Source organism: Micropterus salmoides, unplaced genomic scaffold (genome assembly GCF_014851395.1).
Source record: "Micropterus salmoides isolate LMB-PRFRI ecotype aquatic unplaced genomic scaffold, ASM1485139v1 Ms_hic_scaffold_16, whole genome shotgun sequence".
Lineage (NCBI taxonomy): Eukaryota > Metazoa > Chordata > Actinopteri > Centrarchiformes > Centrarchidae > Micropterus > Micropterus salmoides.
This window is the reverse complement of record NW_024040707.1, coordinates 839,303-857,926: the sequence shown is the minus strand read 5'-3', so window position 1 is coordinate 857,926 and position 18,624 is coordinate 839,303. Positions and strand designations below refer to the sequence as shown.

At 42.9% G+C, this 18,624-nt stretch overlaps 1 protein-coding gene across 1 annotated transcript in view; it reads right to left on the bottom strand.

The window, feature by feature from the left end:
- The window catches only part of cacna1fb (calcium channel, voltage-dependent, L type, alpha 1F subunit), a 90,583-nt gene extending 76,527 nt beyond the window's left edge, over window positions 1-14,056 (bottom strand). The window contains exon 1 of the mRNA XM_038721757.1: window positions 14,008-14,056. Coding sequence (XP_038577685.1) covers window positions 14,008-14,056 — 49 coding nt within the window. The remainder of the gene's footprint in view (window positions 1-14,007) is intronic.
- Between the last annotated feature and the right edge of the window lie 4,568 nt (window positions 14,057-18,624).

Sequence of the window (18,624 nt, the reverse complement as noted above, 5' to 3'; positions counted from 1 at the left end):
AGCTAACTTTATATCAGGTTAAGTAGTAAAACTAACTGTATATAAAGTAGTTAAAACTAACTAACTTCATATAGTGTTAAAGTAGTAAAACTAAATGTATATAAAGTAGTTAAAACTAACTAACTTCATATAGCGTTAAAGTAGTAAAACTAACTGTATACAAAGTAGTTAAAAATAGCTAACATTATATAAGGTTAAAGTATTAAAACTAACTGTTTATAAAGTTGTTAGAAATAGCTAACTTCATGTAACATTAAAGTAGTAAAACTAAATGTTTATAAAGTAGTTAAAACTAACTAACTTCATATAACCTTAAAGAAGTAAAACTATCTGTGTATAAAGTTGTTAAAACTAACTAACTTCATGTAACGTTAAAGTAGTAAAAACTAACTGTGTATAAAGTTGTTGGAAATAGTTAACTTTATATCAGGTTAAAGTAGTAAAACTAACTGTATATAAAGTAGTTAAAACTAACTAACTTCATATAACCTTAAAGAAGTAAAACTATCTGTGTATAAAGTTGTTAGAAATAGCTAACTTTATATAAGGTTAAAGTAATAAAACTAACTGTATATAAAGTAGTTAAAACTAACTAACTTCATATAACGTTAAAGAAGTAAAACTAACTGTATATAAAGTAGTTAGAAATAGCTAACTTTATATAAGGTTAAAGTAGTAAAACTAACTGTATATAAAGTAGTTAGAAATAGCTAACTTTATATAAGGTTAAAGTAGTAAAACTAACTGTATATAAAGTTATTAGAAATAGCTAACTTTATATAAGGTTAAAGTAATAAAACTAACTGTATATAAAGTTATTAGAAATAGCTAACTTTATATAAGGTTAAAGTAGTAAAACTAACTGTATATAAAGTTATTAGAAATAGCTAACTTTATATCAGGTTAAAGTAGTAAAACTAACTGTATATAAAGTTGTTAAAACTAACTAACTTCATAAGGCCTTAAAGTAGTAAAACTAACTGTATATAAAGTTATTAGAAATAGCTAACTTTATATCAGGTTAAAGTAGTAAAACTAACTGTATATAAAGTAGTTAAAACTAACTAACTTCATATAACGTTAAAGAAGTAAAACTATCTGTGTATAAAGTTGTTAGAAATAGCTAACTTTATATCAGGTTAAAGTAGTAAAACTAACTGTATATAAAGTAGTTAAAACTAACTAACTTCATATAACATTAAAGAAGTAAAACTATCTGTGTATAAAGTTGTTAGAAATAGCTAACTTTATATCAGGTTAAAGTAGTAAAACTAACTGTATATAAAGTAGTTAAAACTAACTAACTTCATATAACCTTAAAGAAGTAAAACTATCTGTGTATAAAGTTGTTAGAAATAGCTAACTTTATATAAGGTTAAAGTAGTAAAACTAACTGTAAATAAAGTTATTAGAAATAGCTAACTTTATATAAGGTTAAAGTAGTAAAACTAACTGTATATAAAGTAGTTAAAACTAACTAACTTCATATAACCTTAAAGAAGTAAAACTATCTGTGTATAAAGTAGTTAGAAATAGCTAACTTTATATAAGGTTAAAGTAATAAACTAACTGTAAATAAAGTTATTAGAAATAGCTAACTTTATATAAGGTTAAAGTAGTAAAACTAACTGTATATAAAGTAGTTAAAACTAACTAACTTCATATAACGTTAAAGAAGTAAAACTAACTGTATATAAGTAGTTAGAAATAGCTAACTTTATATAAGGTTAAAGTAGTAAAACTAACTGTATATAAAGTTATTAGAAATAGCTAACTTTATATAAGGTTAAAGTAGTAAAACTAACTGTATATAAAGTAGTTAGAAATAGCTAACTTTATATAAGGTTAAAGTAGTAAAATTAACTGTATATAAAGTAGTTAGAAATAGCTAACTTTATATAAGGTTAAAGTAGTAAAATTAACTGTATATAAAGTAGTTAGAAATAGCTAACTTTAGATAACGTTAAAGTAGTAAAGCTAGCTCCAACTGAAGCTGTTCCAACAGTAAAATACTGACGCTTCAGTATTAACAATCTAGAATCAAGAATCAGTCACAGGAGACATTTTACTGCACATCCAGGAGTTTTTCTACATAAATCTGAGAAGTACTCCAATCCTTTTCATAGTTAAACAGAAGTATTATTAAGTAAAGGATCAGAGTACTTCTTCCACCGCTGATCCCAGGATTTCCATCAAAGTGAAAGAGGAGAGGTGGAGGATGGAGAGAAAAGAGAGGAGGTGATATGGACTGAGAGAGGAAGAGGAGGAGAGATGTGACTGTTTCCAGAGGAAGTGAAAATATTGTAGTGAACAGCTGTGACCTAGATCTGTGTGTGTGTGTGTGTGTGTGTGTGTGTGTGTGTGTGTGTGTGTGTGTGTGTGTGATCTGGGCCGTGATTTATATGTTAGTACCTGAGGACCCTGAACACACACAGATAAACCCAGTGATGACAGCACAGGGAGATTATGTGACTCTCTTTCCCCTCTCTCTCTCTCTCTCTCTCTCTCTCTCTCTCTCTCCCCTCTCTCCGTCTCTCTCTCCCCTCTCTCCCCTCTCTCCCTCTCTCCCCTCTCTCCATCTCTCTCTCCCCTCTCTCCATCTCTCTCTCCCCTCTCTCCGTCTCTCTCTCCCCTCTCTCCCTCTCTCCCTCTCTCCCTCTCTCCATCTCTCTCTTCCCTCTCTCTCTCTCTCTCTCTCTCTCTCCCCCCTCTCCATCTCTCTCTTCCCTCTCCGTCTCTCTCTTCCCTCTCCCTCTCTCCCTCTCTCCATCTCTCTCTCCCTCTCTCCCTCTCTCCCCTCTCTCCGTCTCTCTCTCCCTCTCCCTCTCTCCTCTCTCTCCGTCTCTCTCTCCCTCTCTCTCTCTCTCCCTCTCTCCCCTCTCTCCGTCTCTCTCTCCCCTCTCTCTGTCTCTCTCTCCCTCTCTCCCTCTCTCCCTCTCTCCATCTCTCTCTCCTCTCTCCCTCTCTCCCCTCTCTCTCTCTCTCCCTCTCTCCCTCTCTCCCCTCTCTCTGTCTCTCTCTCCCTCTCTCCCTCTCTCCCCTCTCTCCGTCTCTCTCTCCCTCTCTCCCTCTCTCCCCTCTCTCCGTCTCTCTCTCCCTCTCTCCCCTCTCTCCGTCTCTCTCTCCCTCTCTCCCTCTCCCCTCTCTCCGTCTCTCTCTCCCTCTCTCCCTCTCTCCCCTCTCTCTGTCTCTCTCTCCCTCTCTCCCTCTCTCCCCTCTCTCCGTCTCTCTCTCCCTCTCTCCCTCTCTCCCCTCTCTCCGTCTCTCTCTCCCCTCTCTCTCTCTCTCCATCTCTCTCTCCCTCTCTCCCTCTCTCCCCTCTCTCCGTCTCTCTCTCCCTCTCTCCCTCTCTCCCCTCTCTCCGTCTCTCTCTCCCTCTCTCCCTCTCTCCCCTCTCTCTCTCTCTCTCCCTCTCTCCCTCTCTCCCCTCTCTCCGTCTCTCTCTCCCTCTCTCCCTCTCTCCCCTCTCTCCGTCTCTCTCTCCCTCTCTCTCTCTCTCTCCATCTCTCTCTCCCTCTCTCCCTCTCTCCCCTCTCTCCGTCTCTCTCTCCCTCTCTCCACACCTTTGTTTAGTGATTTCCTAGATTTCCTGTTTCCCAGGTGGTCAGTAAGCGCAGAGCTGCAGATACGTTCAGTCAGTAGGAAACAAGGCCTTCATGGATTAGTGACAGATTTACATCACACGGCCATTTTGACTTTTCATCGCATGAAAAATGCAGCGTAACCAATGACACTAAGCATCGCTGTCCGTCAGCCAATGAGAGAGACTGAAGTATAAAAGTCGTTTACAGGTGGAGTTTTCTTGAAACTTTCTGTTTACATTTAGTGTTTTTCACTAAAACACCAACAAACATTTCCTTATTATGAAATAGTTGATCAGTCGTCACCCTGCCATCACAGAAGATTTACACAACAAGTAGCCTGAGTTTTGCCTCTCAGGCCCCGCCCACACTACTGCGTTTTAGTTTACAAACGGAGAATTAAAACGAACACGATCTCCGTCCGCACCAGCGTTTTAGCTGCGTTTTGGAGTTGATCTCTGTCTACATTAAAACGCACATCTAGTGGTCGTTCAGGTTCACTGGGCGTGCGCGTGCAGGTGTAAACATGAAGCAGATGGTCTCTTCCTGGTTACAGAAGATTTGGCGAAAGAAAAAATGCTGGGACTGTTACTGAATTAACACAGGAGTGTGGCGGCGGGAAACAGACTGGAAGTAGTTGCAAAGTAAATACATGCACAGTACAAGTGTATTAAGTATTAATAAGTGTTACATAATATTTTAATAAAAATACCTTCTTAATAATACTTCTTGATAATCAGCTTTGTGGTACCGCCATTGTTAGGGTTAGTGAAGCCAGATAACGAAAACATGTACGGGGTACGACTGACGACAAACACCAACTGACAGGCGTAATTATGATAGTGAGACACGATATTTACTGATAAGCATTGATCATAGAGTCCGTCACACAACAACAACAACAACAACAACAACAACAACAACAACAACAACAACTAACACATCCCAGAAACATGAAAAACCTTTCTGGACAGTTAGTTGAGTTATTTACTTAGTTTAATTAGGATGGTTTGTGATCGGACCAACAGACAGTGGACTGAGTATCTACTGAAAGAGTCCTTCACAGGTCCGCTGGGTTCCTAGAACAAGAGCTTTGAAGCAGAACCTGAGGCGGGACAGAAACCAATGATGAAGCCAATGATCGTGACAAACGGACCATTTTACAAACTCCTTTTAAAGGCTTTCCTTTTAACTGAACTCCGAGCTGGCAGCAGCCCAGCAGGTTAGTCATCCGTCCAATGAGCAGCTGAGGTTTGGACCCTGCAGGTCACATGACTGTGGGTCACGTTGTTCCTTCCTGTGGAGGAGCTGCTTCACCCCGCAGGACGACAAGAACCGACTAATTATCCCCAAATTACCCCGAGTCAGCTCACATCACCATGACAACACAGTGCGTGTGCGATGGTGTAGCGGGGCGTCCCATCGCTCACACACAACCCTGCATCCGCCTTGTTAACTTTCTACTTTTCACTGCCCCGTTGTGTGTGAGTGTGAGTGTGCGTGTGTGTGAGTGTGTCTGTGTGAGTGTGTGTGTTTGAGTGTGAATCTGTGTGTGTGTGTGTGTCTGTGTGTGTGAGTGTGAGTGTGTGTGCGTGTGTGCGTGTGTCTGTGTGTGTGTTTGAGTGTGAATCTGTGTGTGTGTGTGTGTGTGTGTGTGTGAGTGTGTGTGCGTGTGTGCGTGTGTCTGTGTGTGTGTTTGAGTGTGAATCTGTGTGTGTGTGTGTGTGTGTGTGTGTGAGTGTGTGTGTTTGAGTGTGAATCTGTGTGTGTGTGTGTGTGTGTGTGTGTGTGTGAGTGAGTGTGAGTGTGCGCGTGTGTGTGTGCGTGTGTGTGTGTGTGTGAGTGTGTGTGCGTGTGTGTGAGTGTGTGTGAGTGTGTGTGAGTGTGTGTGTGTGAGTGTGAGTGAGTGTGAGTGAGTGTGTGTGAGTGTGTGTGAGTGAGTGTGTGCGTGTGCGTGTGTGTGAGTGTGTGTGAGTGTGTGTGAGTGTGTGTGTGTGCGTGTGCGTGTCACGCTGCCCTCCAGCCTGGTCCAGCTGGAAGGTCATCAGTTCAGTTAGTGGATGTTGGGGCAGTTTCTCTTCTTCTTCACTGCAGATCACAGACTCACAGCAGCAGCGCTTCTTTTCACAGTGAAGCTCGATCGATACTAATCGTCATGTCCAATCTCGTCGTGTGATATCAGCTGCACAGATACAGACAGCGTAAAACATACGGCCCTTTAAGACTGATATAAAATTTATTTTTTAGGCCACATCCGCACTACGATCTCCGTCCACACTGGCGTTTTAGCTGCGCAGGGGAGAGCGGGGTGATTTGAGCCTGTGGGGAAGTTGAACCACCCCTTGTTTCTTGGCAACCAAAGACTTAAATTGGTTATATGAATATATATTTTTGAAGAGTTAATTATTTCACCCTGTGTTGGAGAGAGGCCCGTGGAATAAGTGATGTGCGCATTTAGGATCCAAAAACTGCTTTTTGTCGTTCAAAGTGATTTTTGAGTCCTTTAGGAAGTTACAGTATGAGACTATACTGTCAGCCTGACGTTACCCTTAAAGAGCTGGATGAAAGAAGTTTGTTAAAATGGCAGGAAATTTTAAAGTTTAAGCTGCACAAACTCTTTTTAGACGAGAAAAATAAGAAGAAAGTGTCACGGGATCCAAATAAAATGGAGACCTTAGACTCACTATGATCTGAACACCCACATTGTCAGCTAGTCTGACTGGCTCCCCTGGGGTCTGAACCCCAGACTTGCAGATTTCCAGCGCAGACGACTGACTGAGCTGCTGGTGAGAGGCTGTTTCCACACACCTTCTCACAGGTTGAGGTGGTGACATCATATGCGCCAGACCTGGACAGTTTTGTCAGTTTAAACTTAAAACGCTTACAACAGTCAAGATGTAGGTGAGACAATTCTGACAAAAATCACACATCATTCTGCTGGTTTTGGGAGTGTTAATTATTTTGGTGGCATTTGATCCAAAATTGAGCAAAAAAGAAAATGTAGTGCATCCTGTACAAGTTACAGCAAGATACTGAATATCACTGCAGACTCACCGTGTGACCGATCTGAAAACCATTTGAAACACTTGATATCGGCCATCTGGCAGCGTTTGAAGAAAGACTTGTGGAGATATAGATGTTAATTGATTTAGCATATTCTGAAAAATATAGAGTAACTGACTTCTGAGTTGACCGCAGGTTACAGTGAAGCAAACGTTAATCACATTTCAGTGGATGTGCTAAAAAAAATTCAGCTCTCGAGGACTTACGGATGATTTTCTTAGATTTTTTTAAGTTAAGAATGAGAAATGTCTAGAAATGTACATTTCTTGTAATAAGCCACGCCCACTTTACGCAATCATTACCAAATTAATACATCAGCTGAGTAGTGACCCGAGATCGTACAAACCGAATTTCGTACAAATCCATCCTGCGAATTACGAGGTATAAACTGAAGTGTAGCGCCCCCTAGTGGAAGAATATGCCAGGACTGCTGAGCGAAGCTCGGGCCGAGCATCTGAGCAGACTTGATTTACGGGCATTTATGTAAAATTGTACATGAAGACACAAAAGTAAAAAATTACGAAAAAAAGCAAAACAAATTGACGTATCAAAATTCTTTTGATAACTTTTGATCAGCGACGTCCATAAATTATCCTGCCAAATTTTCAGGTCGATTGGCGAAACTGTCTGGGACGAGTTCTCAAAAATACTTTTTTAGAGAAAAGACAATCGGAGCAAAGATGCAGATGAATCCAGAGATTAAAATAATGAAAGAAATTCAACTATAAACGAAGCCGTTTGAGATAATTCGCTGCTTGGATCCCTAAATATATTTGGAGACCTCACCATCATGTCCCCACTTTGAAGACACCTCAAGTAAAAACTCAACTCACTCACTGTGGCGGCGGGAAACAGACTGGGAGTCGCCGCAAAGTAAATACGGAGACACGCAGAGTACAAGTGAATTTCTCCATTTTCACCTGTCAGCACTAACACACTACTCCGAAAACAGAGTCAGCAGCGTTTTCAAAATTCTCCGTTTTAGGTGTTCAGATTCGCTGTTTTAGTCTGGACGGGAGGCAATTCCTGTTAAAAACAAAAGGGGGTCACTGGGAGTCCCTCGCAGGGATTCTTTCCATGACGTCAGACACCTGGTATCTGAGCCAGTCGGCACAGACTGTTATACCAGAAAAATGGGTCGTTTTTCACGTTGTTACGACCCATATTTACGTTTTTGTGTCCGTACGACGGTAGCAAGAAACACTAGTGAGAAAATCGGAGTCAGTAGGTGGATGGATGGGTCAAACCAATCCAAGACTTTCATGCAGGAGAAAGGCGTTGGAGTCCCATGTGAAACCACGTCGATGGTGAGTTATTTTAATTCTTTAATTAAATAGCGCTACTGAATTCCATCATGTGACTGACGGAGTGTCTCTTTTTTGACCACAGTGTTTTCCTAAAAAAACTAGACCAAACTGCAACTGTTTCACAACCCTAACCACTTGTTTAATTTCATGTGACTTGCACAACGCAGTTAAAGATCCGGTCGCCTGTCGATGGTCCGGGACAGGAAACACTCGTGTCGTTTCGGGATGGATGGACAAACGACCTATTTTGTCGTTCATGTTGGAGGACTTGTCGGCGGGTGAACCTCTCTGTCTCCTACGCAGCAGCTGAGACGCCTCCAACAGGATCATTAATCCCAAACACTCTCATTACAGCAGCGACGTGTTCTGTTAAACTCCTGCTGAACACGCTGAGCTCGGACAGACTGCTCTCTTCATCTGCACTGTAGAAATGAACTACGGAGGATTTTAAACCTTCAGCTTTGGATCTACGTTGACGTCTGTAGATCTCGTGCTGTTGCTTGTATGTTGTTCCTCAAATGTAGGTCGCTTTGGATAAAAGCGACTGCCAAATGAGTAAATGTAAACATGGGTGGTGATAAGCTGTTTAATAGACCTATAAGGCCTTTGTCTGGTGAGGACTGGATGGGTTTCCTTCCCTTTGGACAGATATTAGTCATGTATTAGAAATATTAGTTTGAGTTACTTTTAATAAAAATAAACGTGTAGAGAGATAATGCGAAGATAATCAGAAGAGCAGAGGACCCAGGGTTGAGCCTTGTGGAACACCAAACTGAGAGTTTATTTCTAACCTTTCCAAGTTTCCTTCCTCCTAGACTGGTTTCACTTTATTTCTGTGGAAAAGACCCTGCAGAGAGTTAATCTGTCACAGTCAGAGATCTCCCAGCAGAGCACAAATCCCTGAAGGTGCTTTCAAGGACAATTTGATAGTCGACTGCTGAACCTTTTTAACAGAAAAACAACCAGATTCACTTGTTTGTGTAATTGTTGTCTGCAGCTGCATCAGGATCAAACTCACCTTAAAGGTTTCTCTGACAAAGTTAACGCCTCATCTCATGACCGGAACAAAAGGGCGGATTAACTCTGCTGCCACGGTAACCAGTGATGTCACCCTCGTTAATGCTCATTTCCATGACAACGTTATCAGACGGTCCGTGGAGGCCGCCTTAATTCAGCTTTCACAGAGAGCGAGCAGGAACTCTGATTCCCCGTCAGGATCAGGGGGATTAAAGTGAGTCACTCTCCAAGTGATGGAGGTCGGGACCTGCGTTAACGCCATCACAGCAGAGGTCAGGGGTCACGGTGGACAGTGGGACGCACAGGTGTGTACACCTGCTCAGTATCTGCTCAGGGTGAACCGTCAGCTGACATCCAGGCTCTTATTTTGATAGTCTGTGCAGATCCTGATGAGAGCTGACGTCTCTTATTAATTGATTCTGCTTTAACATCTCAGAAAACAACAATCAAACATGGACAATGTGAAAAGAATAAAGTCAATTTGGGCATTTTTGATAAACCGGAGGAATAAAAAGACCATTAAAGGAGTAAAATATATGTTTCTGTTGCTTTTCTCTGTTTGTTTCTTGTGAAATACTGACTCACATCTTCAGGCCTCTAAAATCCTTCAAAGGAAAACGTGTTCTCTGGCTGTGAGGCTCCGCTGTGTGACGAGCACAGGTTGCCTTATCTTGAGGGGCCCTGTAATGTGGGCTTTAACATTGTGTCTGGGGCAGCTGGGTATTTAAATTGTGGACTCGGCTTTAACTCCATAGAAGAATCTTTATTTCCTGTCTGGATGCGTGGATGTGATTCTAAAACAGACATAATAAAAAGAGAAAGAAATATCTTGCATCAACAAATAAAAACTGCTGCATACTGTTTTATTTCCACAACCTAAAGGCGTGTGCAGCAGATGAAGCTTATGTTCACTCCAACACTCCTTAAATAATAAAAGCAACACTTAATAGATGAAATGTTAACCATAAGATGGAGAGCTTCTCTCTCTCTGTTCAGGCAAATTGTCTCCTCGCCTGATTGGCTGTTCATTAACTAATTAAGCTGAAGTGCACTGTTCACCGCAGGTACCCAGAGAAACCTCATCTGAAGCTCTGATCTGACAGAAAACAGCTGCGCAGACGGTCATATTCATCCAGCTGACGTGGACGTGTCTCACAGTGAGATTTGACCGCCGACCACAGATTTCACCACTTTCCTGTCACGACTTACCAGACCACCAGCATCCCTCTGTGTGGACGGGCGTGAAACAGGAAGCAGCTCTGCAGGATGTAATGAGCGTTTTTATAGCAGTCTGAGTGTCGCATAGTGACACAGCGGAGCTCGGCACTTAGACTCCTCCAGCAGCCGTCCTCTGATTCATCCAGGAATGAATATGTTTTATTCAGTCAGTCGCCTGATAGGGCCGCACATGAGCCGCGACTCACATCCAGAGACACGAGGAAACAAAAGAAAGCACGCCGACGATGTTACCTTTCAGGGAGAGATGCTGATCTTTGTTATTTAAAGAGGAGAAACGTCTTCTTGTTGTTTATGAACTCTAATTTCACTTTTTGTTTATTTTATTAATTTATTGCTACACTGTTGTTTCATTATGTCTTGTAAGGAGACCTTGAGTGTTTTGAATGGTGCCTTTAAATAAAATGTATTATTATTATTATTATTATTAGGCCTGAACAATAAAACAATAACAATATAACAAATGTTCAATAAATATTCATTTTTTTCATTTTATTCACTTGAATCATCAACAAATTAGGACGTAATTTTTGCTATTAAGATGTTTATTTTCTTGAGGAACAGCTTTTACTTAATTTGACTTGTGCATATTTGTTGACAAAGATTTTATCGTAATTGTTTTGAATGTTCTGCCTCAGATTTGTGAAGCGATCCGCTGTTTGGCCTCAAGTTTGTTCTGAACATACAGAAAAGTTTAAAACCACAATTAACCATCAGGTTTCTTCAACTTTCACTCAGCAGCAAAAATCAGCCTTTAAACTCCAAAGAAATAACGATTTGATCCTTATTGTGATAATTATCGATATCAAAAGATTTGAAACTTTTTATCGTGATAACATTTTTGGCCGTATCGTCCAGCCCTAATTATGCTTATTAAAGTCTGTAAAGTCACTGAACATGTTAAATAAATGTGGTGCAGTAGAAGAATAAAAGGAGCACAAATAAGAACCTCAAAATTGTACTTCTGTATAAAAGTGGTCATTTTACATGATGGCACCTGATTAGCTGGCAGTGAGAGACTGATCACCTGAGCAGGTCAGCTGTTTCACCCACAGGGGGGCTTGGTTCCACTATACTTGTGGGGTCCGACAGCTTTGTTGGGACCAAACTGCTGGAGCCACAAGTTTAGGACCATTTGAGGGTCAAGACCTGGTTTTAGGGTTAGCGGTGTGTGTGCCTGCCTGGGATCAGCAGCCTGATGACTGAAGCGATGTAAAGATGTGATTGACAGGAGCATCCTGCTCTGTTGTGCGCGTGCACGTGTTGGGGGATCAACGTTGACACTGAGAATAACGTCTCTGATGCTGTGAAAAACTAAAAACACACTTTTCAGCCTGATGTTTTGAGCAAGAAGAAGAAACACCCGGAAACTGATCGACTAAAGGAGCAGCTGATCGATCTGATCCTTAACTCTGAAGTTGTGGCTGAATCAGCTGAGATCTTTTTAAAAAAAGGACTTCTTACTTTTGCTCCTCTCCTCGTACATCTCCGCTGCTTTCCGCTCTCAGCTCCAAACACCGAGAAGCATCTTCAGTCGATCCGCAGACTGATCAGTTTCCTGCCGCTTTGATCATCCTCATCGGCTCCTTCACAAACTACTTCTCCGCGTTTCACCCGCGATCGCGTTCATTCCACTTTAATCCACTTCTTCTCCTCTGCTGCTGCAGCTGCGGATCGATTCATCAGTTGATCAGTTTCTCATCAGTTTACACCAGCTGCAGGAGAAAAGTGAGGAGAAAGGAAATAAATCCGGAGACACAAATTCTGCTTCTTTTTTCAGCTTCGGTTCACTAATCTGACTCTCTCTCTCTCCATCTATCTGTCCATCTCTCTCTCCCTCCCCCTTCGCTCTCTCTCTCTCTCTCTCTCTCTCCCCCAATTGGGGATTAAACAGAGAAAGCTCAGTGTTAAAGGGGAGGGCAGCGAGAGAATTAAAGGCGCAGTAAGAGGACAAATCTGACTCCAGCTTTTATTATTAAAAAAGTGTTTCCTGATGATGGTGATCTTCTCCACAGATATAACTCAGTCTCTCTGCAGAAACCAGACATGACCTGAATAAAGAGGAATGTCACCTTACCTGGGCACAGGTGTGCATTTCCTTACAGTTTAATGTTCCCAAACAGAAAAAAACATGAAGAATGATTATTATTATTATTATTTTGCCTTTCTTTGTTCCAACAACAAAGTGGTGGTGATGGGACAGTGGATACGACACATGCCTTTGTGAGAGACACGGGTTCGAATCCACTGTGAGACACCAGTCTGACTGCGTTTCAGTTTCCATCAATGATTCACTTCCTCTAACTCCTAACCTCTAACATGCACTTCCTGTGCTCTTCTTCTTCTATCCCCTACAATGATCTTGTATTGATTGCACTTTTTGTTCTCTTTTTACTCTCACTTCTTTCCCCAGGTTTTTACCCCATTGATGTGATATGTGCCATTAGCGCTTACTAGTATTTATTGCTGCCCTGCTCACCGCACAAGCTGGAAAACCAGCAAGGAGGGCAGAGAGGTAACCATGGCCTGTACCAGAAGCTGGGTGGCGTACTGAGTGAGGTAGGGCTGATTTTTCTTATGTTGTAAAGAGCAAAGCAGCACGACCGAGAGACAGTAGCAACATGAGAAGGAAAGCTGGACATCTATCATGAAGTTTCTCACCACCCTGGTTGGAGTATTTGGTTGAGGAGCCAGTTTGTAGTTTGATGTTATGGTGGATAGATTGTTTGGCTGGAATGACCAAGAGTTCAGTCTTAGAGAGGTTTAGTTGAAGGTGGCGAGCCTTCATCCATGCAGATATGTTTGAGTGACAGTCTGTGATCTGCGCCGAGACAGTGGGATCGCCTGGCAGGAAGGATAGGTAGAGTTGCGTGTCATCTGCGTAGCAGTGGTAAGAGAAGCCGTGTGATCGGCCCCAGTGAGGTGGTGGAGGTGGGGCCCTAGCACTGAGCCTTGGGGCACCCCTGTGGAGAGGCAGCGGGAGGAGGATAATTGTCCTTGCCACAAAACGTTGTAGGATTCGAACCACAGGAGTGCTTTACTCGAGATGCCCATTGCTGAGAGTGCAGATAGCAGGATGCTGTGATTGACTGTGTCAAAGGCAGATGATAAGAACCGAGGACCGGGCTGCAGCTGTAGCTGACCTTAGGGCTTCTGGTACAGACAACAGAGACGTTTCAGTCGAGTGGCCACTCTTAAAACCAGACTGATATGGATCTAGGAGGTCATTCCGTGAGAGGAATTCTGTCTGAAGACTGCCCGTTCAATAGCATTGGATAAAAATGGTAGAGGTGAAACTGGCCGATAGTTCTCAGCTTGAGTTGGGTTGAGGGCTTGTTGAGCGTGGGTGTAACCCGAGTAGCCCGTTTGATGCGTCTTATGCAATATTTTTCCCGTAATTTGTAATTATCTACTCTGACTTCAGATCTCTTGTTATGTGTTTATATTTTACTCTAAGCCCTTGGGGGTTTCTTACCTCTCCTGCATAATTCTTACATTGTATTTTTATATATTTTTAGTTGTGTTTTGTGTTACTAATGAAATTTTTTTTTCCGAAAAATCATATATCCTGACGGCCGTTTAATAACTTTGACAGACATCATTACATTTACTTACTTAAACCAAGGCTTTAATGATTTACGTTATGTGGAGCTGCAGAACACATTTATGTCTCAACATGAGGAACACAAACACTCGGTATTACAGGATAATCTGTTGGCTGATGAAGTCCTTCACCTCCTCTGACCTCTGCCGCCTCCTCCTTTCTCCTCCTCTACAAGCTTCACTGCTTCACCTCCTCTGACCTCTGCCGCCTCCTCCTTTCTCCTCCTCTACAAGCTTCACTGCCTTCATTTCTTCTCTACTTCCTTCATCTTTTCTCCTCAACCTCCTTCATGCCATGCTTCCATTCCTTTTCCACTTCTGTTTGTGGCCTTCTTCTTCACCTCCTCCTTTGCCTCCTTTAATCGTCCACTTACTTTTGTCGCGTTCTTCTTCTTCACCTCCTCCTCTGCCTCCTTTACTCGTCCACTTCCTTTTGTTGGGTTCTTCTTCTTCACCTCCTCCTCTGCCTCCTTTACTCGTCCACTTCCTTTTCTTGCGTTCTTCTTCTTCACCTCCTCCTCTGCCTCCTTTACTCGTCCACTTCCTTTTGTCGCGTTCTTCTTCACCTCCTCCTCTGCCTCCTTTACCTTTACTCATCCCCTTCATTTTGTCGCGTTCTTCTTCACCTCCTCCTCTGCCTCCTTTACTCGTACACTTCCTTTTCTCGCGTTCTTCTTCTTCACCTCCTCCTCTGCCTCCTTTACTCGTCCACTTCCTTTTGTGGCCTTCTTCTTCACCTCCTCCTCTGCCTCCTTTACTCGTCCACTTCCTTTTCTCGCGTTCTTCTTCTTCACCTCCTCCTCTACCTCCTTTACTCGTCCACTTCCTTTTGTGGCCTTTTTCTTCACCTCCTCCTCTACCTCCTTTACTTATCCACTTCCTTTTGTCGCGTTCTTCTTCTTCACCTCCTCCTCTGCCTCCTTTACTCATCCACTTCCTTTTGTCGCGTTCTTCTTCACCTCCTCCTCTACCTCCTTTACTCATCCACTTCCTTTTGTCGCGTTCTTCTTCTTCACCTCCTCCTCTGCCTCCTTTACTTATCCACTTCCTTTTGTGGCCTTCTTCTTCACCTCCTCCTCTGCCTCCTTTACTCATCCACTTCCTTTTGTCGCGTTCTTCTTCACCTCCTCCTCTGCCTCTTTACTCATCCACTTCCTTTTGTCGCATTCTTCTTCTTCACCTCCTCCTCTACCTCCTTTACTTATCCACTTCCTTTTGTGGCCTTCTTCTTCACCTCCTCCTCTACCTCCTTTACTCGTCCACTTCCTTTTGTCGCGTTCTTCTTCTTCACCTCCTCCTCTGCCTCCTTTACTCGTCCAGTTCCTTTTGTCGCGTTCTTCTTCTTCACCTCCTCCTCTGCCTCCTTTACTCATCCACTTCCTTTTGTCGTCTTCTTCTTCACCTCCTCCTCTGCCTCCTTTACTCGTCCACTTCCTTTTCTCGCGTTCTTCTTCTTCACCTCCTCCTCTACCTCCTTTACTCGTCCACTTCCTTTTGTCACGTTCTTCTTCACCACCTCCTCTGCCTCCTTTACTCGTCCACTTCCTTTTGTCGTCTTCTTCTTCACCTCCTCCTCTGCCTCCTTCACTCGTCCACTTTCTTTTGTTGCGTTCTTCTTCACCTCCTCCTCTGCCTCCTTTACTCGTCCACTTCCTTTAGTCGTCTTCTTCTTCACCTCCTCCTCTGCCTCCTTTAATCGCCCACTTACTTTTGTCGCGTTCTTCACCTCCTCCTCTGCCTCCTTTTCTCGTCCACTTCCTTTTGTCGCGTTCTTCTTCTTCACCTCCTCCTCTGCCTCCTTTTCTCGTCCACTTCCTTTTGTCGCGTTCTTATTCTTCACCTCCTCCTCTGCCTCCTTTACTCGTCCACTTCCTTTTGTCGCGTTCTTCTTCACCTCCTCCTCTGCCTCCTTTTCTCGTCCACTTCCTTTTGTCGCGTTCTTCTTCTTCACCTCCTCCTCTGCCTCCTTTACTCGTCCACTTCCTTTTGTCGCGTTCTTCTTCACCTCCTCCTCTGCCTCCTTTACCTTTACTCATCCCCTTCATTTTGTCGCGTTCTTCTTCACCTCCTCCTCTGCCTCCTTTACTCATCCACTTCCTTTTGTCGCGTTCTTCTTCACCTCCTCCTCTGCCTCCTTTACTCGTCCACTTCCTTTTGTCGCGTTCTTCTTCTTCACCTCCTCCTCTGCCTCCTTTACTCGTCCACTTCCTTTTGTTGGGTTCTTCTTCTTCACCTCCTCCTCTGCCTCCTTTACTCATCCACTTCCTTTTGTTGCGTTCTTCTTCACCTCCTCTGCCTCCTTTACCTTTACTCATCCCCTTCATTTTGTCGCGTTCTTCTTCACCTCCTCCTCTGCCTCCTTTACTCGTCCACTTCCTTTTGTCGCGTTCTTCTTCTTCACCTCCTCTGCCTCCTTTACTTATCCACTTCCTTTTGTGGCCTTCTTCTTCACCTCCTCTGCCTCCTTTACTTATCCACTTCCTTTTGTTGCGTTCTTCTTCACCTCCTCCTGTGCCTCCTTTACTCGTCCACTTCCTTTTGTCGCGTTCTTCTTCTTCACCTCCTCCTCTGCCTCCTTTACTCGTCCACTTCCTTTTGTCACGTTCTTCTTCACCTCCTCTGCCTCCTTTACTTATCCACTTCCTTTTGTGGCCTTCTTCTTCACCTCCTCTGCCTCCTTTACTCATCCACTTCCTTTTGTTGCGTTCTTCTTCACCTCCTCCTGTGCCTCCTTTACTCGTCCACTTCCTTTTGTCGCGTTCTTCTTCACCTCCTCCTCTGCCTCCTTTACTCATCCACTTCCTTTTGTCGCGTTCTTCACCTCCTCCTGTGCCTCCTTTACTCGTCCACTTCCTTTTGTCGCGTTATTCTTCTTCACCTCCTCCTCTGCCTCTTTTACTCGTCCACTTCCTTTTGTCGCGTTCTTCTTCACCTCCTCCTCTGCCTCCTTTACTCGTCCACTTCCTTTTGTCGCGTTCTTCTTCTTCACCTCCTCCTCTGCCTCCTTTACTCGTCCACTTCCTTTTGGCATGTTGAATAAGGAAGCTGAACTCCCTGATAAATTCGGAAAGGTTTTGTCTGCAACTTGATTCCAGGTGTCGTTGGACTTAACTATGAAACAAGTTAGAATAGCCCTGATTGAGCCAATCTCCATTTAGAATACAACCATTTTAAAGGTTACTTGCTTGTCATCTGACAAAGCACGAATTCATATTTTTATCAAATCAGCATCATGTCAGCATAATTTTTAGGAATTGCAATTAAATCACAGTAAAATGTATTTTTGGGTTCTGTAGTAAAAAAGATTAAAGGTGAATATTCACAGATTGCATTTACACACGAAACTTTGCTTCACTTTCTGTGGGAACACACCATCAGGGTTATGAGGTAAGGGACTGCATTATGTCAATCCCCATGAAGATAGTGTGTGTGTGTGTGTGTGTGTGTGTGTGTGTGTGTCACTAAGCTTCTGTATTAAGCTGTTCATAATCCTGCTGCTGGACTCACAGACAGGATTTACCTCTTTCTCTCTTTTTGCTCAGTGGTTTGTTGTTTCTGTCAAAATAAAATACAAAACAAAATAAAAACACAATAAAATACTATTAATAATAAATAATAATTACAATAAAAAGTCAGCGAGTCGACTGTTTGCAGTTAGAAACACTCCAACATGTTGGTTTTCGCTCCGGTAATTTTCACTAATAGGAGAAATAAATCAACATGTTCCATTAAACCATATGAGGAGTGGAGTTTACTCAACAACTGTACTTGAGTACAATTTTGGGGTAGTTTACTTAAATATTTATCTGCTTCTCCATCACCACATTTATCCGACAGCATTAGCTAATTTAATACTTTTAATAATAAAGACATTACAAACAAAACATGTGATCCATAGTTACAGATTAAACTACCAAAGGTTTTTGAAGAAGTTCAAATGAGCTCCACTCTGACCAACTTCAACATCAACCTACCGCCTACAATAAAAATGAAAATCACCAACCGACTGAGGGCTGGATTCAAAATCACAACAACAATCAAAGTAAGGAACTGAAACCACAGCTGATCCAACCGGATGACTTTCATCAGGGCAACTCATCATGTGACTCAGCAGTGTGTTCGGGGGAGGAGGCCCAGAAGGAACGTAGGCTTGTATTAGGGCATTTAGGTGGCTCTAAACCATCTACCTAAACTCAATAAGCCAAGCCTACATTCCTTCTGGGCCACTGCGCTCCTCCAACGAACGCCGCCTGGCTCTGCCTCCCTTCACACAAAGCGACCTCAGTCCCTGTTCTCATCTGTGACGCCACGATGGTGGAACGAGCTGCCGCACGCCGTCAGAGCAGCGGCGTCCCTCTCTGACTCCAAGAAGCTCCTGAACACTCTGCAGAGAACACTTCCTCTGATAACACCTCTAAGCACTAACCTCTAACATGAACTTCCTCCATGCTATTAGCTCTTACTAGCATTTATTGTCAGTTGTAGATCTCGTGCTGTATTGATGCTTGTATGTTGTTCCTCAAGTCGCTTTGGATAAAAGCGTCTGCCAAATGAGTAAATGTAAATGTGTTCGGCCCTCCTGAGTGTCTGGGCTCCTGATGAGACGGCGGATGGTATCTAGTGGTCCCACTGCACCAGGAAGAAACCAGGGTCAACTGCACCAGCATAATGTCTGACACTGGCTGTGAGGATTTCATCCCAGTACCTAACTGTGGCGACCCTCCAAGGAAATGCCTCCTCAACAACCAAATCTTATTTTGATCTTTGCTTTCGTTCTGTATATTTAACAGTAGGGTAAATATTCACTGTACATACAT